Source organism: Salmo salar, chromosome ssa06 (genome assembly GCF_905237065.1).
Source record: "Salmo salar chromosome ssa06, Ssal_v3.1, whole genome shotgun sequence".
Taxonomy (NCBI): Eukaryota; Metazoa; Chordata; class Actinopteri; order Salmoniformes; family Salmonidae; genus Salmo; species Salmo salar.
Window position 1 is genome coordinate 13,999,471 of NC_059447.1, and position 24,133 is coordinate 14,023,603.

General features: G+C 46.2%; 1 protein-coding gene across 2 annotated transcripts in view; it reads left to right on the forward strand.

Moving 5' to 3' along the window:
- Positions 1-452: 452 nt before the first annotated feature.
- Positions 453-24,133, forward strand: part of LOC123743394 (BAH and coiled-coil domain-containing protein 1) — a 129,892-nt gene continuing 106,211 nt past the window's right edge. For both annotated transcript variants that reach the window (XM_045719822.1, XM_045719823.1), the window contains exons 1-2: positions 453-687; positions 3,576-3,894. In XM_045719822.1, the coding sequence (XP_045575778.1) occupies positions 3,723-3,894 (172 nt within the window). In that variant the 5' untranslated portion in view covers positions 453-687; positions 3,576-3,722. The remainder of the gene's footprint in view (positions 688-3,575; positions 3,895-24,133) is intronic.

A 24,133-nucleotide genomic window follows, 5' to 3' on the forward strand; every position in this document is an offset into this window, starting at 1 on the left:
ACTACAGATACGTCCAGAATGACAAATTACTTAATTACTTACAGACAGAAACATCATAAGGGACAACTACAGTATACATTTTAACATTTAAAATACTGAACAAGTTCTCTAATTATTTATTATATTTATTAGTCTAATAGCCTAAATTGCTTTGATTCAAACAACAGGGCTTTATTGTGAAAATGTTTATTATTAGCGGTGGTCTTGTGGATGTATGTCTATTTGTTCAAATGTTGAAATGCTAAAACCTACATGTAAAAAGCCCACTGTAAAACTTTAAATCTGGCGCGCATCACTTTGTTCAGTCGCTACACTATTGGCTCTTGATATGGGCCAATCAACATCTCGTGTGTCCCCGGGCGAGCGGCACAAGCTCATTAGCATGTAGGTATCCGGCCAATGGGCGAATGTGTTTACCCTCCCCGAGATGCGAGGCACGAGCTGATCAGTGCACTGGGAAAGAGAATTGCTGTTCGGAGATCCGAGCCTCGATTCTGTAGTCTAGAAGCCCGAATCCCGGTGCTTTCAGCAGATTGAACGACGTACTGCGCAGCTCCAAATGAAAACCTATAGGATGTAACCGTAGGCACACGCTTTTGTCCAAATGAACGTAATTTTTGGTCTGTATTTTTTCCCCTTTATTTTTTAATTTCCTAATTTATTGTTATGCAAGGATTTAACATACCAGTAAGTAAATTGTATTTTATATTTTCTTGATCTTAGCAAATTAAACCATGGCTTTATGTCGACCACGAACACAACATTTGAAATGACAGGCCTAATAACTAAATAATTCATGTATGTAACAATTCTACAAAAGCCCAGGTAATTTTTTATAAACAACACAATTACAGTATGACACACCTAGGCTATAACAGTGTAATAATTGCAAGCAAGTGTATGCTAGGTCAATATTAAATTCTGCATGCAATGTCTAAATTCAATGTATGTAAATATGAGGCTTTGTGCGCATATCTATTTATGGGCTGGCTTTTAAAATTAAAATGTTAATTATGCGGTTGGCGTTATTTAAAACCAAATGAATAGGCCTAGCCCAAACTATTATTATTATAACACAATAATTATATTTAGAGTATATATTTGCAATTGGCATGAGGTGATCTACCGAATAGACTACAGTTTATTTTCCTACATTTTTATTTTACAAAGACAAAACTGCATTATGTAGCGGCATAATCGGTTAGGTCGAGATTTATTGATCGACGACGCATTTAATCAATTTGTAAATGAGTAATCATTATAGTTGCTTGAGTCGTTTATTTTACAGGAGACCTGATATTATATGAATTCGCCCTATTTCATGTTACATGGCCGCTCTAACATGTATTTATTTTTGTATTTACCTCGATTGTCTGTTGGCAAATCATTCTAAATTGTTCAACCGTCAATTTAGTTTATGTAGGATCAGTAACATAGCCTCCACGCCGTGGTGGTATTTGTATAGGGAATAATGTTTACAATCGTTGCCCTGCTATGGCGTATTCCCACCCCGCCAGGTTTGACGTGGATGGGCGCCTCTCCCGCAGCATGATCCGACCCAATAAAAGATCATTTGATTTATCATCCGAGTTCCTGTGTCCGAACGGATTCCGCAAATGAAATATGCAATGCGACTGAATTATTAGCGTCGATCATTTGAACCTGTTAGCAAACAAGATAGTTTTCGTGAATAAATTCACATAGCATGAGTCCGACACAGCTTTGTGTAGTAAGCTAGGCTACCAACCACAAAGCGTTTCCCCTATTACGCTGTAATAAAAATGGTCATAGCCCACTCGCCACAAATAGCCGTGGCGTCTTCGCATTTCTAAAAGGTAATATAGGTTTGCAATCAGGTTGTTCTTAAATAGTCGTGTTTTAGTCGTCAAACACATGTAGGCGGGCGGTTTATGACTTTATATCAGCCCGGTGAAGGACTGTAGCAAGGCTAATGGCTGACTGCAAGCAGTTTAAATGTGGAGACAAAGACAGTCTTCGCCACCGTCATTCACCTTGGATTTTTAGTACTAGAATTTGGGGGATTCAGCATTTTTCATGTCAAAATCAAACCTTTCACGATGAAGAAACTTGAACAGCATTTATACATAGGGATTTATATTAATTAAAATATTTGGCCAATACTTCCAATGTCCATGCAAATATTGTTTTAAATAGCTGGCTAGGCTGCACTGTTTACTTATCCTTGTACAGTCAATTAATAAAGTGAGAAAATAACCAATGTATAGCATTTTACAGATGAAGGAATATTGGTTTAGCCCTATACACATTACATGCTCTTGTACTTGATTATAATGAGAGAGAGAAAGCTCGAGTGATAGGCTATATTGTATTTATGCAGTAGCCTAAAGGCTAGAGGTTATATTAGGGTTGCTACTCTTTGATTACCTGAAATAAAAGCGTAAATGGGTCACGAAAGATGAGGAGCTGGAGAGCAGCTATTTGCATGGACAGTTTGGACACGCACAAGTTCTTGATTAATTGATAACGACGTTTCGGACGACGTGCATTTTGATGTATAATTTTCACATGGGGGTTTCAGTAAAATTACTTCGCAGATATTTCACATACGTGAAAATAATCCCGTTACAGTCAAGCGTGGACCGTCCAAGACTATCCCATTGTTAGGCCTATGCATAGACCAGCATTTTGACACGAGCCGAATAAATATACATGATCAACTATACATTTATTTTTAATAATGAACATGCCTGTATTATGGTTGAATAGTCGAAGACCATATGATCAGGAGGGAGCAGTGTTCACCTAGAGATATTAATGCACATTTAGGCATAATCAATTGGAAATAAAAAAATCCTTCATTTTGTGCGGTTTGAGCATTCTGTCTTATAAATCATGCATTTAGTTCATCAATAGCATGTCCTTGTCCCAATAATTCTTAATTTATCTAATGAAATGTGCTAAATGCACGTCTCCACAGATTAAACACTATTTGCCAAAATTGACAGCTGACAAAAGTCAATGTATTGATTGTTCTGATGAACTGTACGATAAGGTATGAATAAAATAACACAAGTATGGGCTATGACATTTACAGCCCTCAGTGCACAAAGTAAGACCTTGAACAGACTACAGAGAGACCTGATGTGTTCAAACCAGGCTCCAACGGGTTCAGTGCTACATCAAGGAAGGCCTTTCCCTCAATAGCATAATCAATAGAGATTTCAGTAGGCCTATAGGCCTGCCTGTCAGTCGCATTAAACCCTTGGTCCGTCGTATACGGTTGTAGAAAACAAAGATTTGGGTGGTTGTTCTTATTGTTGCTGATCCCGTGTTGTTTTCTTGCAGCGTTTACACTCCCTCAAGGAAGGGAAGACTGAACAACGCTTTTGTCTCAACCGTTCACTGCTTCTGCATAATAGTCCTGAATATCTTAAGCAGCCTGTGACATGTATAACTGTATAGAACAGTAAGGCAAATAACACAGTAACGCTATTCCAGCATATGACATCAACAACTGTAGGCCTTTAGAATGTTATCATTTTCTAAACATTCTCTCTGTCAATCAAAACCCTTTTCATTTTTATTTCTTGCAGAAAAGATGATTCGGGGCTACGTTTTTGGCTGGAGAAGCCTTCGACCAACTAAATGCAATACTTAGACCTATAAAGGATTATTATATGGATTGCATTTGATTATCTTGGTCTCCCCGCTGGATTTCGGATTATTCACCTTTCGCCAGTATGGAGGGACGGGATTTTGCTGCGCCTGCCCACCTCCTGTCGGAGCGGGGCGCGTTGGTACACCGCGCCGCCTCTCGGATCGCCTCCACCGGCCACAGTTCAGTACAGCATGGCGGTCATTTCCCTTCAGGAAAATACTACCCTTCTCACATCCCAATGGCTCCGCATTCAGGTTGGTAAAATATATATACGTGTTGTTTCACCATAGACCATTTTGAACACATGAAAATATATTAGTCCATCGAATTTGTGCCAAATGTCCCCAATCTTCCTGCATGCATTGCGCCAGATAATTAAATTAGCTCGCGAGGTTGGCAGCTAAGGGACGTTACTAACGAATTTTGCACAAAATATGTCCAGAATGATTTTGCGGTATAATTATGATTTACACTACATGATTTGTTCATGTTGTTTTAGTGGTTTTATAAACCCCGGGTTATATTAGGCTGCATCATGCATATGTAAAGCAAGCACATATTACAAATCCGTGGTGTTCTATTACGCACACGCTGTGGGCTACTGTAAACAAAATGTCTGCTACTGTACTTCACCATTTGTTGATTGGGTGAATTGTAATTTGGTTTAATGGGCCACATGTAATAAATGTGGTAACTTTGTGGAGTCAATTGTACCCTATTGTTGCGGCCTATTTCATTTAAACCTTGTGGTCTAATGAATGAGACAATTGGTCGTTTTTACCAAATGCACGTTTTTTTTACGCAGCTCTCCGGCGTCCTCCCATTTTTCTTCAATGACATGCTGGTGATTCTGAGTGATATTCATGAGTGTCATGCTGCTGTGGTTGATGGCAAGCACCCGAACAAAAGCCTGGGCGTTCACTGTTCACGGAAGTGCGTACGGCGACAGAAGGGGGGTCTAATGTATGTAACCAGACATATAGGCATAGCCGCGGGAAAATCCTCCTTCTATATCGGGCATTCGCAGTGCATGCATCAGTGACTTAGGTATCTATTATCGAAGTGTACTGCATGTAAATAGGCACCGGTGTCAACATGGAGTGCCTACGTGCGTGGATTCGTGCGCGCGTGTTCCCACTGGACGACCAACTGTATTATATAGGGACAACCAAAACATGGGGAAGGTGCAACGTTAGAAGTTCATATTCACACAAGTTACATTTTAGGGTATGGGAGGAGCTTATCAAAATTTGGGGAGACCCCACTGGGCACACACTGGTTGAATTAACGTTGTTTCAACGTCATTTCAAGAAATTATGTTGAACCAATGTGGAATAGAAGTTGAATTGACGTCTGTGTCCAGTGGAACAACACCACAAAATAGTTGGATTTAGACATTAAACTGCATAACATATATAATTCATATAATATTTTGTTGTTGTTGTCATTAATGCTTCCACAATTTTCACAAATATTCATTGTCATTAGATGATATACCCACTTGCAACTTTAAGGTCATTGGGGTCACCATAAAGGACAACAGCACCATATTTCTTATATGTTACAGGCAGGTGCGGGGTATGGTTAAATAATTAAATCATCTATAGAAGTTATTGAATATTTGATTCATATTTGGCAAAGGCTGAGTCATCGTTTCCCCTACTATTTCCCTGTTTCTGAATTATGCTGAGACGTTGCATTTTGGAGTCCCCCATAGTGTTGATTTAAATATCCTGCTATGCTCTTCTAGTACAGTGTCATTTGTCGAAATGACATCTGATTATAGCAATTACACCAAATCTAATACAAATATGTTTTTTTTATATAATGTACTGCACACACTGTATACATTATATCAAAATCAATATACATTTGTTGACAAGGGGCTCACGATGCCTCTTCCCGTCTGTCTGTCAGGCATGCACTCCTGGCCTTTGCAGGAGATTGTGACGCGGTTAGCTCTTATAAAGGGCAATATGGCAGCAGGTCTGGGTATGTCTGTGAATGCCTGGTTGGTGCTCTAGGGGTTTTCCTGGCATTCCCCCCAACCACATAGACAACAGCTACAGTGCAGTGGTTGAAGGGAGGGAGAGTGATTTGGAAAAAAGGCAAACCATATATTTTTTTGATGTATTATACTTTTGTCAGTTGATTTTTACAATTTGTAAAGTTACCTATTGTGTTTTTTCAATCTCTCATTGATAACCAGTTGGTGTGCACCTCATGTGGAGTTCCTGGCAAAATCCATAATTTGAAAATGTTAGGCATTTTTGCCCACTGGGTCCAATCTCTTCCCAGTAAACTGGGAACATTCCTAGGACCTTAGCTAACGTTCTACATTAAGTTCTAGTTAGTGTTTTTATCTAACATTAGAATGATAACATCCCAAAACATAAAAATCATGTTTTTCATAACAAAATATTTTAATCTGTAACAACCACCACAGAACATTCCCCTGATGTTGTTGTTAGGTTTCCAGGTAATGTAATAACAAAATGTGTTCTGGGAACGTTCGTGCAACATCGGGTGAATGCTTTATACAAACATTGTATAATCATCAGCACAACTGGCAAGTTTTTGTATATTAGAACTTTTGGGGCAACCTCATTTTATAGTCATTTAGCCCTAATGAATGTTCTGGGAACGTTCACAGAACCAATTTCAGTTTGCTGGGTTATTCGTCAACGACTCAATCTAATTGATTTTGATGGAAGGTTGTTGGAAAGAATAGACAGTTGTAGGCCCATTTAGAAACACCATCGGATCCAGCCAACGTTTTTGAACAGGTGCATTAAGATATTCTTGCAATAAATCACAAAATCTTGGCAATTACATAACGTTAAAGATGGCTAGCATTCAGCTTTACTATTCATTGATTTCACTAACACCAGATTGTTTTTAAGTCATTTCACAAATCCACTGATTTGTTACTGTATGGTTTTTTGTTGTTGTCTTGATTTATTATTTTGATACCAGAATTGATCCTTTGATGTTTGGAACACATAAAGCAACCTATTGGATGAGAATTTGAGTATAACTGATAAATTAGTATGAAAAAAACTGATGTAAAAAAAATGTGATTTATAAAATGTGATTTGTTGATGATGCATCTAGATGCTCTCTTATCAGTGTGTAGGGACTTCTACTGAATAACCTGAACAGGACAGAGCTACATATTTCACACAGCTACAGACAATACCATCATGCATTTATCATTTAAGCAGATTGAATGGGTTCTTAAGCACTTACAAATTTGTAACATTTTGTACAAATTGGAATTGGTTACATATCATACAGGATTATACAAATGTTTTTTATTGCAGGACGTAACGTCATACCAAATGGATGATGTAATACACAATTGTGCACAGTTTTCAGGGACCTGTTTTGGCTCATGAGCGCTACTTTCAGAACTACTTGGTGAAACCTTTCTAACGGAACTTTAAGAAATAACAAAATGTGGAAATAGATTCTCAACAAAATGTGGCCTTAGACCATCCAACACAGACTCAATATTCCTACTGTACGTGGCTGAAATCCCATTTTAACATCTTCGACTAAACAGGTTTCTTTTGTCTTCTAGGAGTCATTAGTGTATCTTCAACTGTCTTGTCCTGGGCACTACTACCATTAGGGAAAACAGATCACCTTGTTTGCTGAGTGTGTTGAATCCTTCAGTTTTCTCTGTGCTTTTCCCCCGGGGACTAACTCACACACTGGTTCCCATGAATACTTTACAAAAAGCATGAATATTTCAGAGTTGGTGTAAAAATGCATTCAGAAGCAGGTTTGTGCTGTGGCTCCTTGAAAGAAGTTCCTCTGTCTGATTTTAGGGGTGTTTATCATCAACCATCTCTCTCCACTCTGGCTGCTGAAAGACGTCTGTAAACTGGCGCTGCTGTTGCGACTCCCTCTCTTGGCTTGGTAACCGCTCTGTTCCTCGCTGGGTTACGATATTTCGACATGTTTTGGTAGGAAACGCACACTGTCGGTTCCACAGAAGGGAGATTTCAGTTGCAATCTGGGCCCCTGTACAGAGAGCGAGTGGACGCCATAAGGAAGTCTATATTCTCTCACTTGTCTGTTGAAGCATGTTGCTGAACCAACTAGACATGTATCTGCCACTGTCTCTCTTCACCCAGAGCAGCCAGACAGTCATGTGTCCTGCAAGTCAGGTGGTCGATGTGTAGCCTGTACTAGTCTAGCAATGTCCTCGCTGAATCTAACGGAATAACTATTCCTCTGTTCCTATACACACACACACAGAGGCACAGATTCTACTTATTGGTGTTGGGTCATTTCATTCTGCCACAAAGCTAAATATACACCGTATTCATTCAAACGGTTTTCTAACTACCCTTCTGGTTGTTTAGCAGAGCGAAGCACAACCGACCTGATAGCAGAAAACTAGGAGACACAGTGGAGCTGTCTTTACTGCTGCCATTTATGACCTGGGGGTCATCTTTCAGCCATACTGTTCTGGTCATTGGGGTGCATCTGGGAGGTGTGTCTGTTAAAACAGTATGGGGGTTAGGGTTAGGGTTGGTAGAAGGGCTTCGGCTCTGGAGGGGACCGTCCATGGCTGAGAGCTGCTCTCAACACCCCATGTAATCAACGGTCATATTTATGTCACATTCTAAAAGACACAAAGGGACAGACAGACAAACAAACGCACACACACACACACACACACACACACACACACACACACACACACACACACACACACACACACACACACACACACACACACACACACACACACACACACACACACACACACACACACAAACCGGCACACACACACACACTCGCTCCTCTTCCCTTACATGTCCCACTCTCTTCTCTCTCTTCTCTCTCTCTTTTCTATCTTTCTTCTCTCTCTTTTCTCTTTCTTCTGTTTCTCTCTCTCTTCTCTCTTTCTTCTCTCTCTTCTCTCTTTCTCTCTCTTCTCTCTTTCTTCTCTTTCTCTCTCCCCCTTCTCTCTCTCTCTTCTCTCTCTTTCTCTCTCTTCTCTCTTTCTTCTCTTTCTCTCTCCCCCTTCTCTCTCTCTTCTCTCTCTTTCTCTCTCTTCTCTCTTTCTTCTCTTTCTCTCTCCCCCTTCTCTCTCTCTCTTCTCTCTCTTTCTCTCTCTTCTCTCTTTCTTCTCTTTCTCTCTCCCCCTTCTCTCTCTCTCTTCTCTCTCTTTCTCTCTCTTCTCTCTCCTCTTCTCTTTATCTCTCTCTTCTCTCTCTTTCCCTCTCCTCTCTCTTCTCTCTTCCTCTCTTCTCTCTCTTCTCTCTTTCTCTCTTCTCTCGTCTCTCTCTTCTCCTTTTTCTTCTCTCTTTGCCTCTTGCTGTCCTTGATCCTCTCCTCTGTTTCAACCCCCCCCATTCTGACCTGGAAGAGGCTTGTCTCTGGGAAGCCAGTGGTCTCATTCTGACCTGGAAGAGGCTTGTCTCTGGGAAGCCAGTGGTCTCATTCTGACCTGGAAGAGGCTTGTCTCTGGGAAGCCAGTGGTCTCATTCTGACCTGGAAGAGGCTTGTCTCTGGGAAGCCAGTGTGGTCTCATTCAGATTTGGAAGAGCCTTGTGTCTGGGAAGCCAGTGGTCTCATTCTGACCAGGAAGAGCCTTTTGTCGGGGAAGCCAGTGGTCTCATTCAGATGAGGAAGAGCCTTGTGTCTGGGAAGCCAGTGGTCTCATTCTGACCAGGAAGAGCCTTGTGTCTGGGAAGCCAGTGGTCTCATTCAGATGAGGAAGAGCCTTGTGTCTGGGAAGCCAGTGTGGTCTCATTCAGATGAGGAAGAGCCTTGTGTCGGGGAAGCCAGTGGTCTCATTCTGACCAGGAAGAGCCTTGTGTCTGGGAAGCCAGTGGTCTCATTCAGATGAGGAAGAGCCTTGTGTCTGGGAAGCCAGTGGTCTTTCCTGACACTTCTGTTTCAGCCAGTCTCCTCTATTGCTATTGTTGCAGAGGACCAACTTTGTGTGTTTTACTGCGTGTTGTTAAAGATAAAAAGCACCCTCTCCTCCCTATTTATTGTTTTCTGCTAGGATGTCCCTGTCAGTCCCCTGGCTTTTAATGTCCTGGCTGGCTGGATATCCGAGCAGATCGCCTCTTCAAAGGTTAGCACTTCTGTCTGGCTTCAACCCCCTTGTATTTTTCCTTCCAAAGGGGAATAAATCACTTTACAATGGGTTTTTATTGAATGCCTCATTGCTGGAATATCCCAATGGCCTGGGGGGCTGGTGGGAGGAGGAGGGCATCAAAGACAAAACACAGGTGTTTGGTGGAGTTAGAAAAGTGGCTTGTCTTAAAAAGAAACCTTGGTGGGTGAGGGGAGTGGAGTGGGTGAAGGTTGTTTGTGAGATAGGATGGGACTGCCGCCGTCTTGGCCTTGCAGTGTGTTGTGAACACTGAGTTCTCCTTCACTCCCCCGGTCACTGCTGATAGTCTGGCCAGAAGGGGAGGGCCGGGGGCGGGGCCGGGGGGGGGCGGGGCAGTGGCTGGACTCTGGCTGCAGTGCCTCACTGTAATTATTTGGTGCCAACTCTCAAAATCACAAGCAGTTTTGGGATTTGGCGAAGGAAAACTAATAAAGCTCTGAGACCTACCTTTGAAGTCTGAGCAAACAAAAAATGACATCTTAAATAGCCCACAAAATATGATATTAAAAAGCAACTTGTTTCAGGGAGCCGCTGTGGTGGGAGTGTAGTGACAGAACGTGGGTCTTATGCCAAGTTGCATTTGGCCACGGCTCTTTGTACTGATGCCTCGTGTTCTGCACCCTTTCTGGGCCTCTGTAAAAGCGTGTTGGCCTCCAAGCCTCCAGCCTTCCAGAGTCACTGGGCTTGTTTGTGTGGATTGTCGTGAGATGACATGACCGTCACGGAGCAGACATGATGTCATGAGGTCTCGTTAAATGGCTGGCGATCACCTGGCATGGTGGCACCCTACACCTGGCTGAAACACACACCTGGTGTGGAGGGATCGACCGGCTGCTGCCACCAGCTGTCACCCTGCAGCCTGCTTGCTAACGTTACTCCCCCTGGAAATCAGTCTACACTGCCCCCATGGAAATCAGTCTACACTGCCCCCATGGAAATCAGTCTACACTGCTCCCCAGGAAATCAGTCTACACTGCCCCCCTGGAAATCAGTCTACACTGCTCCCCAGGAAATCAGTCTACACTGCTCCCCAGGAAATCAGTCTACACTGCCCCCCTGGAAATCAGTCTACACTGCCCCCCTGGAAATCAGTCTACACTGCCCCCATGGAAATCAGTCTACACTGCCCTGCCCGCTACACGGAGCCGGTCAAGTGGTCAAGTCTTGATGGTAGGGGTAGTGGCGGTATACGCTCTCGTCTGCCCTTAACCTGAGCTATGAGGTCATTATCCAGATTCAGTATCTGTCCTTAACCTGAGCTATGGGGTCACTATCCAGATTCAGTATCTGTCCTTAACCTGAGCTATGGGGTCACTATCCAGATTCAGTATCTGTCCTTAACCTGAGCTATGGGGTCACTATCCAGATTCAGTATCTGTTCTTAACCTGAGCTATGGGGTCACTATCCAGATTCAGTATCTGTCCTTAACCTGAGCTATGGGGTCACTATCCAGATTCAGTATCTGTCCTTAACCTGAGCTATGGGGTCACTATCCAGATTCAGTATCTGTCCTTAACCTGAGCTATGAGGTCATTATCCAGATTCAGTATCTGTTCTTAACCTGAGCTATGAGGTCATTATCCAGATTCAGTATCTGTCCTTAACCTGAGCTATGAGGTCATTATCCAGATTCAGTATCTGTTCTTAACCTGAGCTATGAGGTCACTATCCAGATTCAGTATCTGTTCTTAACCTGAGCTATGAGGTCATTATCCAGATTCAGTATCTGTCCTTAACCTGAGCTATGAGGTCACTATCCAGATTCAGTATCTGTCCTTAACCTGAGCTATGAGGTCACTATACAGATTCAGTATCTGTCCTTAACCTGAGCTATGAGGTCACTATCCAGATTCAGTATCTGTCCTTAACCTGAGCTATGGGGTCACTATCCAGATTCAGTATCTGTCCTTAACCTGAGCTATGGGGTCACTATCCAGATTCAGTATCTGTCCTTAACCTGAGCTATGGGGTCATTATACAGATTCAGTATCTGTCCTTAACCTGAGCTATGGGGTCACTATCCAGATTCAGTGTCTGTCCTTAACCTGAGCTATGAGGTCACTATCCAGATTCAGTATCTGTCCTTAACCTGAGCTATGAGGTCACTATCCAGATTCAGTATCTGTCCTTAACCTGAGCTATGAGGTCATTATCCAGATTCAGTGTCTGTCCTTAACCTGAGCTATGAGGTCACTATCCAGATTCAGTATCTGTCCTTAACCTGAGCTATGAGGTCACTATACAGATTCAGTATCTGTCCTTAACCTGAGCTATGAGGTCACTATCCAGATTCAGTATCTGTCCTTAACCTGAGCTATGGGGTCACTATCCAGATTCAGTATCTGTCCTTAACCTGAGCTATGGGGTCACTATCCAGATTCAGTATCTGTCCTTAACCTGAGCTATGGGGTCATTATACAGATTCAGTATCTGTCCTTAACCTGAGCTATGGGGTCACTATCCAGATTCAGTGTCTGTCCTTAACCTGAGCTATGAGGTCACTATCCAGATTCAGTATCTGTCCTTAACCTGAGCTATGAGGTCACTATCCAGATTCAGTATCTGTCCTTAACCTGAGCTATGAGGTCACTATCCAGATTCAGTGTCTGTCCTTAACCTGAGCTATGAGGTCACTATCCAGATTCAGTATCTGTCCTTAACCTGAGCTATGAGGTCATTATCCAGATTCAGTATCTGTCCTTAACCTGAGCTATGAGGTCACTATCCAGATTCAGTATCTGTCCTTAACCTGAGCTATGAGGTCACTATCCAGATTCAGTGTCTGTCTCCAACTCAGTCATAGGGTGAAGTGAAGAGCGGGGTGAGGGCATCCCTGTTATTGACACATGGACCATTCAAACAGACAGATGTCGTTACTGTAATTACATATGTCATTAGTGTAATATCAGATTTCATTACAATAATAACAGATGTAATTACAGTAATAACATATGTCAGTACAGTAATAATAGATGTCATTACAGTAATAACATATGTCATTACAGTAATAACATATGTCAATACAGTAATAACAGATAACATATGTAATTACAGTAATAACAGATGTCATTACAGTAATAACATATGTAATTACAGTAATAACAGATGTCATTACAGTAATAACAGATGTCATTACAGTAATAACAGATGTCGTTACAGTAATAATTAGTATTATTGTAATAGCCAACATCAAAAGAATGAGACAATCATCCAATCAAGTATTCATTAGTAGTACAGGACGGATTTGATCAGATTTCTCTGAAGATACTAAATGCAGTGGAGCTCGTTTGCTCACATCCCATTCCGTGAAGGTAAGGGGGATGTTTGTGTGTGTGGAGCAGTCTGTGTCCGGAGTAGCTAGCTGGTGCTTGGCTTCGCAACAGCCACTTCTGGCTGGAGAGTCAGTGTGGTCACAGAGACGGGGCTCTTCAAACAGTCCGCCAGCCGCCCTTCCCTTCCCCCCTCCACACCATGTGGCCTGGTGCCATGGTGGAACCCTGGCCCTGCAGCACGGGGCGGCACCACAAGAACAACACAAAGGAGACTCCTGGGTGAGAGAGAGCGGCATGCTGGGTAATGCCTTCCTGTATCAGGTTTCAGGGGCTTGGATTTCAAAAGTGAAATAAACAATAAAGATTAACAGGTAACATAACACTCAGAAGTTCCAAAAGAATAAAGACATTTCAAATGTCATATTATGTCTATAAACAGTATTGTAACGATGTATCTCTCTCTCTCTCTCTCTCTCTCTCTCTCTCTCTCTCCACGCCTCTCCTCACCTCTCCTCTGCTCTCCTCTCTTCTCCTTTCCCCTCTCCCTCCGTAGTATCAGCCTGCTTCTCGTCAGACAGCCTCAGGCCCACCTCGGTGTGGCTGTATTACATGTGACAGCTGTTAGATATTATTAACGGCTCATGCAGAAAATCCAGATTACTTGTTTTAAATTTTATTTCAATTTTATTATTGTAATCTTTCAGCGAACATAACAGATACACACACTGGGCGAGGGCAGCAGGCGAAACGGGCGAGAGTTGAGACTCTGGGCTGGGGTGCGTGTGTGGTTAAACCTTCCACCCCAGACAGGTGCATTGTTCCCCTCATAACAGCCCAGACTGTCCCTCCCTACTGGCTCTGTCTTTAGTGGCCCCAGAGGGCCCCTGTAGACCCCAGGGGATTGAGCTCCAATGCTTCCAGTGTGATGAGGAGGTTGAATGTGGGTGTTATTTCTAGCCTACTGAGTGAAGGCTGTAATATCAGTAATATAGATAGTAATACAATATGACTGTTGTTCCTGTACTTTAGTGTTGTTCCTCTCCTAGATGACATGCTTCAGATGCGTGTCCGTCAACCTGTACATACACTGAGTGGACAAAACATTAGTAGCACACAAACACAATCCATGTCTCAATTGTCTCAAGCCTTGAAACTCCTTCTTTAACCTGTCTCCTCCCCTTCATCTACACTGATTGAAGTGGATTTAACAGGTGACATCAATAAGGGATCCTAGCTTTCACCTGGTCAGTCTATGTCATGGACACACCCCCAGAGGAGGGGGTGTTGATGTTAGCTGAATGCAGATAAACCCAAATAATGGGCTGCGATTTAGTGACTGTCAGTGAAGCAGCGGGCGGCGCCGTGGTGGTGACACGCAAGCCACCTAAACAATGAGACGCTACGCCACCTCTGCTGCTAAATATATGCCGAGTTTTCTGCCATTAAATATACATGCAGCATGCCTCTCTGGGACGTGTCATCCCTTTTGTGAGAAAACAAAGATTAGCAACAGGAATTCCATTTTAATAAGTCTCGGGGGACCCTCCAACCAGCTGCCTGCTTCACAATACGACGGGGACTTGTTGCTCTATGTGCGTGCATCTGAAGTGTCTTTCCCCGCACCTCTTTTTCCCTCTCTGACGTTGATTAGTCTTCCCCCGCTCTTATCATGTTTTTTTGTGAATCCCTTGTTAAGTTGTTTTACACTAGTCACTCGTTAATGTCTGTGTTTCCTCTCTGTAGCGACTCCTTAGTCTCATTTTGTTTTGTAGTCATTCTTTCCCTCCTCTCCTCTATTCTGGTGTATCCCCTTTACTGTTTCTCCCTCTGTTCCCCTTCACTGTTCCTCCCTCTGTTCCCCTTTTCTGTTCCTCCCTCTGTTCCCCTTTTCTGTTCCTCCCTCTGTTCCCCTTCTCTGTTCCTCCCTCTGTTCCCCTTCTCTGTTCCTCCCTCTGTTCCCCTTCTCTGTTCCTCCCTCTGTTCCCCTTCTCTGTTCCTCCCTCTGTTCCCCTTCTCTGTTCCTCCCTCTGTTCCCCTTCTCTGTTCCTCCCTCTGTTCCACTTCACTGTTCCTCTCTCTGTTCCCCTTTTCTGTTCCTCCCTCTGTTCCCCTTCTCTGTTCCTCCCTCTGTTCCCCTTCTCTGTTCCTCCCTCTGTTCCCCTTCACTGTTCCTCCCTCTGTTCCCCTTCACTGTTCCTCCCTCTGTTCCCCTTCTCTGTTCCTCCCTCTGTTCCCCTTCACTGTTCCTCTCTCTGTTCCCCTTTTCTGTTTCTCCCTCTGTTCCCCTTCTCTGTTCCTCCCTCTGTTCCCCTTCTCTGTTCCTCCCTCTGTTCCCCTTCTCTGTTCCTCCCTCTGTTCCCCTTCACTGTTCCTCCCTCTGTTCCCCTTCACTGTTCCTCTCTCTGTTCCCCTTTTCTGTTCCTCCCTCTGTTCCCCTTCTCTGTTCCTCCCTCTGTTCCCCTTCTCTGTTCCTCCCTCTGTTCCCCTTCACTGTTCCTCCCTCTGTTCCCCTTCACTGTTCCTCTCTCTGTTCCCCTTTTCTGTTCCTCCCTCTGTTCCCCTTTTCTGTTCCTCCCACTGTTCCCCTTCTTTGTTCCTCCCTCTGTTCCCCTTCTCTGTTTCTCCCTCTGTTCCCCTTCACTGTTCCTCCCTCTGTTCCCCTTCACTGTTCCTCTCTCTGTTCCCCTTCTTTGTTCCTCCCTCTGTTCCCCTTCTCTGTTCCTCCTTCTGTTCCCCTTTTCTGTTCCTCCCACTGTTCCCCTTCACTGTTCCTCCCTCTGTTCCCCTTCACTGTTCCTCCCTCTGTTCCCCTTCTCTGTTCCTCCCTCTGTTCCCCTTCTTTGTTCCTCCCTCTGTTCCCCTTCTCTGTTTCTCCCTCTGTTCCCCTTCACTGTTCCTCCCTCTGTTCCCCTTCACTGTTCCTCTCTCTGTTCCCCTTCTTTGTTCCTCCCTCTGTTCCCCTTCTCTGTTTCTCCCTCTGTTCCCCTTCTCTGTTCCTCCCTCTGTTCCCCTTTTCTGTTCCTCCCTCTGTTCCCCTTTTCTGTTCCTCCCTCTGTTCCCCTTCACTGTTCCTCCCTCTGTTCCCCTTCACTGTTCCTCCCTCTGTTCCCCTTTTCTGTTCCTCCCTCTGTTCCCCTTTTCTGTTCCTCCCTCTGTTCCCCTTCTCTGTTCCTCCCTCTGTTCCCCTTCACTGTTCCTCTCTCTGTTCCCCTTTTCTGTTTCTCCCTCTGTTCCCCTTCTCTGTTCCTCCCTCTGTTCCCCTTCTCTGTTCCTCCCTCTGTTCCCCTTCTCTGTTCCTCCCTCTGTTCCCCTTCACTGTTCCTCCCTCTGTTCCCCTTCACTGTTCCTCTCTCTGTTCCCCTTTTCTGTTCCTCCCTCTGTTCCCCTTCTCTGTTCCTCCCTCTGTTCCCCTTCTCTGTTCCTCCCTCTGTTCCCCTTCACTGTTCCTCCCTCTGTTCCCCTTCACTGTTCCTCTCTCTGTTCCCCTTTTCTGTTCCTCCCTCTGTTCCCCTTCTCTGTTCCTCCTTCTGTTCCCCTTTTCTGTTCCTCCCACTGTTCCCCTTCTTTGTTCCTCCCTCTGTTCCCCTTCTCTGTTCCTCCCTCTGTTCCCCTTCACTGTTCCTCCCTCTGTTCCCCTTCACTGTTCCTCTCTCTGTTCCCCTTTTCTGTTCCTCCCTCTGTTCCCCTTCTCTGTTCCTCCTTCTGTTCCCCTTCTCTGTTCCTCCCTCTGTTCCCCTTTTCTGTTCCTCCCACTGTTCCCCTTCTTTGTTCCTCCCTCTGTTCCCCTTCTCTGTTTCTCCCTCTGTTCCCCTTCACTGTTCCTCCCTCTGTTCCCCTTCACTGTTCCTCTCTCTGTTCCCCTTCTTTGTTCCTCCCTCTGTTCCCCTTCTCTGTTTCTCCCTCTGTTCCCCTTCTCTGTTCCTCCCTCTGTTCCCCTTCTCTGTTCCTCCCTCTGTTCCCCTTTTCTGTTCCTCCCTCTGTTCCCCTTCTCTGTTTCTCCCTCTGTTCCCCTTCTCTGTTCCTCCCTCTGTTCCCCTTCTCTGTTCCTCCCTCTGTTCCCCTTTTCTGTTCCTCCCTCTGTTCCCCTTCTCTGTTTCTCCCTCTGTTCCCCTTCTCTGTTCCTCCCTCTGTTCCCCTTCTCTGTTTCTCCCTCTGTTCCCCTTCTCTGTTCCTCCCTCTGTTCCCCTTCACTGTTCCTCTCTCTGTTCCCCTTTTCTGTTCCTCCCTCTGTTCCCCTTCTCTGTTCCTCCCTCTGTTCCCCTTCTCTGTTCCTCCCTCTGTTCCCCTTCTCTGTTCCTCCCTCTGCCCCCCTTCTCTGTTCCTCCCTCTGTTCCCCTTCTCTGTTCCTCCCTCTGTTCCCCTTCTCTGTTCCTCCCTCTGCCCCCCTTCTCTGTTCCTCCCTCTGTTCCCCTTCTCTGTTCCTCCCTCTGCCCCCCTTCTCTGTTCCTCCCTCTGTTCCCCTTCTCTGTTTCTCCCTCTGTTCCCCTTCTCTGTTCCTCCCTCTGTTCCCCTTCTCTGTTCCTCCCTCTGTTCCCCTTTTCTGTTCCTCCCTCTGTTCCCCTTCTCTGTTTCTCCCTCTGTTCCCCTTCTCTGTTCCTCCCTCTGTTCCCCTTCTCTGTTTCTCCCTCTGTTCCCCTTCTCTGTTCCTCCCTCTGTTCCCCTTCACTGTTCCTCCCTCTGTTCCCCTTCTCTGTTCCTCCCTCTGTTCCCCTTCTCTGTTCCTCCTTCTGTTCCGCTCCGTTGCTTCCCCTCCCTCCCTCCCTCCCTCCCTCCCTCCCTCCCTCCCTCCCTCCCTCCCTCCCTCCGTTCCCTCCTGCCGTCTCTGTCCACTAGGTTACACTGCTTCCTCTCCTCTCTCTGCTCTGACATGCATACTGCATACTGGATGTGGGACAAATGACTGTGTCCTCAAGCAACAGATGTGTGCTTGTCTGCTCTGCACTGCACGCCATGCGCGGACGCTGACGCGATGAACTGACCTTGCAGGGGGAGGGGTGTGTGTGTAAGTCAGCATGAGTGTGTCTGTGCATTCACACATGCATATGTGTGTGTGTGGCCAAACAGCCACACAGAGACCAGCCTAGTTACTTTACATCTAATTATAGAAAGTCATCTATTTTATAACAAGCCTTTTTTCTTCTGGATTTTTAGATTATACGATAGAGAGTGAGAGTGAGAGGGAGGGAGAGAGAAAGGCAGAGAAAGAAAGAGAGAGAGAGAGTGATAGAGAAAGAAAGGGAGAGAGAGAGAAAGGGAGAGAAAGAGAGAGAAAGAAAGGGGGAGAGAGAGCGGGAGGAAGCGAGAAAGGGAGAGAAAGAGAGGGGGAGGGAGGGAGAGAGAGAGAAAGAAAGAAAGAAAGAAAGAGAGAGAGAGAGGCACCATTGCCCTAGAGCATTCCAAAAACTATACCTTGCTCAGCCTAAACATCAGCACCACAGGTAACTTCCACAGAGCTGTGAGCCATCTGAGAGACAAGTCATGAAGGACCTTCTACGCCATCAAAAGGAACATACAATTTGACATCCCAATAACGATCTGGCAAAAAATACTTGAATACGTTCTAGAACCCATTTGCCTTGATGTTTGTGATGTCTGGGGTCCACTCATCTGACCACTGTGACTGACCCAAAATGAAGGAAAGCTTTGACTATGTACAGACTCAGTGAGCATTGTCTTGCTATTGAGAAAGGCTGCCGTAGTCAGACTGCCCACAAAATGAGGTGGAAACTGAGCTGCACTTCCTAACCTCCTGCCAAATGTATGACCATATTAGAGACACAGATTTCCCTCAGATTACACAGACCCACAAAGAACTCGTAAACAAATCCACTTTTGATGCCATCACAGCAGAAAGATTGGTGACCTGTTGTCACAAGAAAAGGGCAACCAGTGATGAACAAACACCATTGCAAATACAACCCATATTTTGTTTATTTATTTTCCCTTTTGTATTTTAACTATTTGCACATTCTTACAACACTGTACATAGCCATAATATAACATTTGAAATGTCTTTATTCTGTTGAAACTTTTGTCAGTGCAATGTTTACTGTTCATTTCTCATTGTTTATTTCACTTTTGTTGATTTTCTAGTTCACTTGCTTTGGCAATGTAAATATATATTTCCCATGCCAACTGAGAGAGAGAGAGAGGGGTCAGCATATGGAGAGTGGGGGAGGGGCTTGTTCAGCAGACTGACAGTCTACTGGAGAGTGGGGGAGGGGCTTGTTCAGCAGACTGACAGTCTACTGGAGAGTGGGGAGGGGCATGTTCAGCAGACTGACAGTCTACTGGAGAGTGGGGAGGGGCTTGTTCAGCAGACTGACAGTCTACTGGAGAGTGGGGGAGGGGCTTGTTCAGCAGGCTGACAGTCTACTGGAGAGTGGGGGAGGGGCTTGTTCAGCAGGCTGACAGTCAACTGGAGAGTGGGGAGGGGCTTGTTCAGCAGGCTGACAGTCTACTGGAGAGTGGGGGAGGGGCTTGTTCAGCAGGCTGACAGTCTACTGGAGAGTGGGGGAGGGGCTTGTTCAGCAGGCTGACAGTCTACTGGAGAGTGGGGGAGGGGCTTGTTCAGCAGGCTGACAGTCTACTGGAGAGTGGGGGAGGGGCTTGTTCAGCAGGCTGACAGTCTATTGGAGAGTGGGGGAGGGGCTTGTATAGCAGGCTGACAGTCTACTGGAGAGTGGGGGAGGGGCTTGTTCAGCAGGCTGACAGTCTACTGGAGAGTGGGGGAGGGGCTTGTTCAGCAGGCTGACAGTCTACTAGAGAGTGGGGGAGGGGCTTGTTCAGCAGACTGACAGTCTACTAGAGAGTGGGGGAGGGGCTTGTTCAGCAGGCTGACAGTCTACTGGAGAGTGGGGGAGGGGCTTGTTCAGCAGACTGACAGTCTACTGGAGAGTGGGGGAGGGGCTTGTTCAGCAGGCTGACAGTCTACTGGAGAGTGGGGGAGGGGCTTGTTCAGCAGACTGACAGTCTACTAGAGTTGGGGGAGGGGCTTGTTCAGCAGGCTGACAGTCTACTGGAGAGTGGGGGAGGGGCTTGTTCAGCAGGCTGACAGTCTACTAGAGTTGGGGGAGGGGGCTTGTTCAGCAGGCTGACAGTCTACTGGAGAGTGGGGGAGGGGCTTGTTCAGCAGGCTGACAGTCTACTAGAGTTGGGGAGGGGCTTGTTCAGCAGACTGACAGTCTACTAGAGTTGTGGGAGGGGCTTGTTCAGCAGGCTGACAGTCTACTGGAGAGTGGGGGAGGGGCTTATTCAGCAGGCTGACAGTCTACTAGAGTTGGGGGAGGGGCTTGTTCAGCAGGCTGACAGTCTACTAGAGTTGGGGGAGGGGCTTGTTCAGCAGGCTGACAGTCTACTAGAGAGTGGGGAGGGGCTTGTTCAGCAGGCTGACAGTCTACTGGAGAGTGGGGAGGGGCTTGTTCAGCAGGCTGACAGTCTACTGGAGAGTGGGGGAGGGGCTTGTTCAGCAGGCTGACAGTCTACTGGAGAGTGGGGGAGGGGCAGAGTGTCTAATACATGTAGTCTGACCTCCATTCAACCTCAGTGTTGAACTATCAAAGGAAACTATATCACTATCTGGTGTCTGCCTGGATTTTCACGAGAAAACTGTTAGCTATCAGACCAACACCAGGAGAACCAGTGAGTTAGGAGCCAGCCCTCCAAACCCCCAACTTCACCCCCCTCCTGCCCCAATTCATTCAAAACCAAAGCGCCGTACATCACTTCAGCCAAAACAAAGGGACAAAACGGTTTATATTAGGGATTAGCATTGTATAACATGTATCTAATATTAAAGAGACAACGCTATCCCTCTGGTAATCCCTTAGGCTGGGTGGCTTGTGTGTGTGGTGCCTGATATCCAGCTGAATGGATGGGGCTGCTGGAGTTAGTGCTATCTGAGCGGTGGGCTGGGAGGGGGAAGCTAGCTGTCTAGTTTGTGTGTGTGTTTGCTGTTAGGATTGATTGTATACGCTGTGGCTGCAAGGTGAGGAGGGCCAGGCTGTGAGAATGGCTTGCCTGCACCAGCCAGGTTACAGGCTGTATAGCTAGCTGACAGGCGAGGAGGGACCAGCCAGGTTACAGGCTGTATAGCTAGCTGACAGGCGAGGAGGGACCAGCCAGGTTACAGGCTGTATAGCTAGCTGACAGGCGAGGAGGGACCAGCCAGGTTACAGGCTGTATAGCTAGCTGACAGGCGAGGAGGGACCAGTCAGGTTACAGGCTGTATAGCTAGCTGACAGGCGAGGAGGGACCAGCCAGGTTACAGGCTGTATAGCTAGCTGACAGGCGAGGAGGGACCAGCCAGGTTACAGGCTGTATAGCTAGCTGACAGACGAGGAGGGACCAGCCAGGTTACAGGCTGTATAGCTAGCTGACAGGCGAGGAGGGACCAGTCAGGTTACAGGCTGTATAGCTAGCTGACAGACGAGGAGGGACCAGCCAGGTTACAGGCTGTATAGCTAGCTGACAGGCGAGGAGGGACCAGCCAGGTTACAGGCTGTATAGGTAGCTGACAGGCGAGGAGGGACCAGCCAGGTTACAGGCTGTATAGCTCGCTGACAGGCGAGGAGGGACCAGCCAGGTTACAGGCTGTATAGCTAGCTGACAGGCGAGGAGGGACCAGTCAGGTTACAGGCTGTATAGCTAGCTGACAGGCGAGGAGGGACCAGCCAGGTTACAGGCTGTATAGCTAGCTGACAGGCGAGGAGGGACCAGCCAGGTTACAGGCTGTATAGCTAGCTGACAGACGAGGAGGGACCAGCCAGGTTACAGGCTGTATAGCTAGCTGACAGACGAGGAGGGACCAGCCAGGTTACAGGCTGTATAGCTAGCTGACAGACGAGGAGGGACCAGCCAGGTTACAGGCTGTATAGCTAGCTGACAGGCGAGGAGGGACCAGTCAGGTTACAGGCTGTATAGCTAGCTGACAGGCGAGGAGGGACCAGTCAGGTTACAGGCTGTATAGCTAGCTGACAGGCGAGGAGGGACCAGCCAGGTTACAGGCTGTATAGCTAGCTGACAGGAGAGGAGGGACCAGCCAGGTTACAGGCTGTATAGCTAACTGACAGGCGAGGAGGGACCAGCCAGGTTACAGGCTGTATAGCTAGCTGACAGGCGAGGAGGGACCAGTCAGGTTACAGGCTGTATAGCTAGCTGACAGACGAGGAGGGACCAGCCAGGTTACAGGCTGTATAGCTAGCTGACAGACGAGGAGGGACCAGCCAGGTTACAGGCTGTATAGCTAGCTGACAGGCGAGGAGGGACCAGCCAGGTTACAGGCTGTATAGCTAGCTGACAGGCGAGGAGGGACCAGCCAGGTTACAGGCTGTATAGCTAGCTGACAGGCGAGGAGGGACCAGCCAGGTTACAGGCTGTATAGCTAGCTGACAGGAGAGGAGGGACCAGCCAGGTTACAGGCTGTATAGCTAGCTGACAGGCGAGGAGGGACCAGCCAGGTTACAGGCTGTATAGCTAGCTGACAGGCGAGGAGGGACCAGTCAGGTTACAGGCTGTATAGCTAGCTGACAGACGAGGAGGGACCAGCCAGGTTACAGGCTGTATAGCTAGCTGACAGGCGAGGAGGGACCAGCCAGGTTACAGGCTGTATAGCTAGCTGACAGGCGAGGAGGGACCAGTCAGGTTACAGGCTGTATAGCTAGCTGACAGACGAGGAGGGACCAGCCAGGTTACAGGCTGTATAGCTAGCTGACAGGCGAGGAGGGACCAGCCAGGTTACAGGCTGTATAGCTAGCTGACAGGTGCTTTAATTAGGAGGCTCTGAGGCAGGGCACAGAGCCCACTGTAAGCAACAGGAGCCAGGTGCCACACATGCATGCATGCAAACACACACACACACACACACACACACACACACACACACACACACACACACACACACACACACACACACACACACACACACACACACACACACACACACACACACAAACCCTCCCCACCACCCACCCCCTGTATTCTCAGACGTGGCAGGCAAATGAATTGGCCGTGAGTGTGTAATGTATATGCCTAGATAAAGGTGTGCTGTCTAGGCCCGAGGAGTAGCCTAACGGCTGTAATGATGGCCCCATTGTGTTGATGTTAAGGGGTGTAGTTAGCGTTGCGTCGCGGTGCGGCTAGCTGGGGCCCTCGCTTGCTTGGAGGGCTGGATAGTTCCTGATTAATAGCTGAGAATGCTTTGATGTGACACATGAGTGCAATGGGCTCATCAGGCTAATAGTATTAGCATCAGTGTGTGTGTGTGTGTGTGTGTGTGTGTGTGTGTGTGTGTGTGTGTGTGTGTGTGTGTGTGTGTGTGTGTGTGTGTGTGTGGAAACGCTCTCACTTCCTCAACCTTCATTAGCCACTATTCTCTCTCGCTCGCTTTCTCTTGCTAATCGCTATCTCGTAAACACCAGTGGATTAATATTATGGGATAGTCTTCATTCATACAGGTGAGATGTAGGTAATATTATAGGATAGTCTTCATTCATACAGGTGAGATGTAGGTAATATTATGGGATAGTTTTCATTCATACAGGTGAGATGTGGATTAATATTATGGGATAGTTTTCATTCATACAGGTGAGATGTAGGTAATATTATGGGATAGTCTTCATTCATACAGGTGAGATGTGGATTAATATTATGGGATAGTTTTCATTCATACAGGTGAGATGTAGGTAATATTATGGTATGTTCTTCATTCATACAGGTGAGATGTAGGTAATATTATGGGATTGTCTTCATTCATACAGGTGAGATGTAGGTAATATTATGGGATAGTCTTCATTCATACAGGTGAGATATAGGTAATATTATGGGATTGTCTTCATTCATACAGGTGAGATGTAGGTAATATTATGGGATAGTTTTCATTCATACAGGTGAGATGTGGATTAATATTATAGGATAGTCTTCATTCATACAGGTGAGATGTAGGTAATATTATGGGATAGTCTTCATTCATACAGGTGAGATGTGGATTAATATTATGGGATAGTCTTCATTCATACAGGTGAGATGTAGGTAATATTATGGGATAGTCTTCATTCATACAGGTGAGATGTGGATTA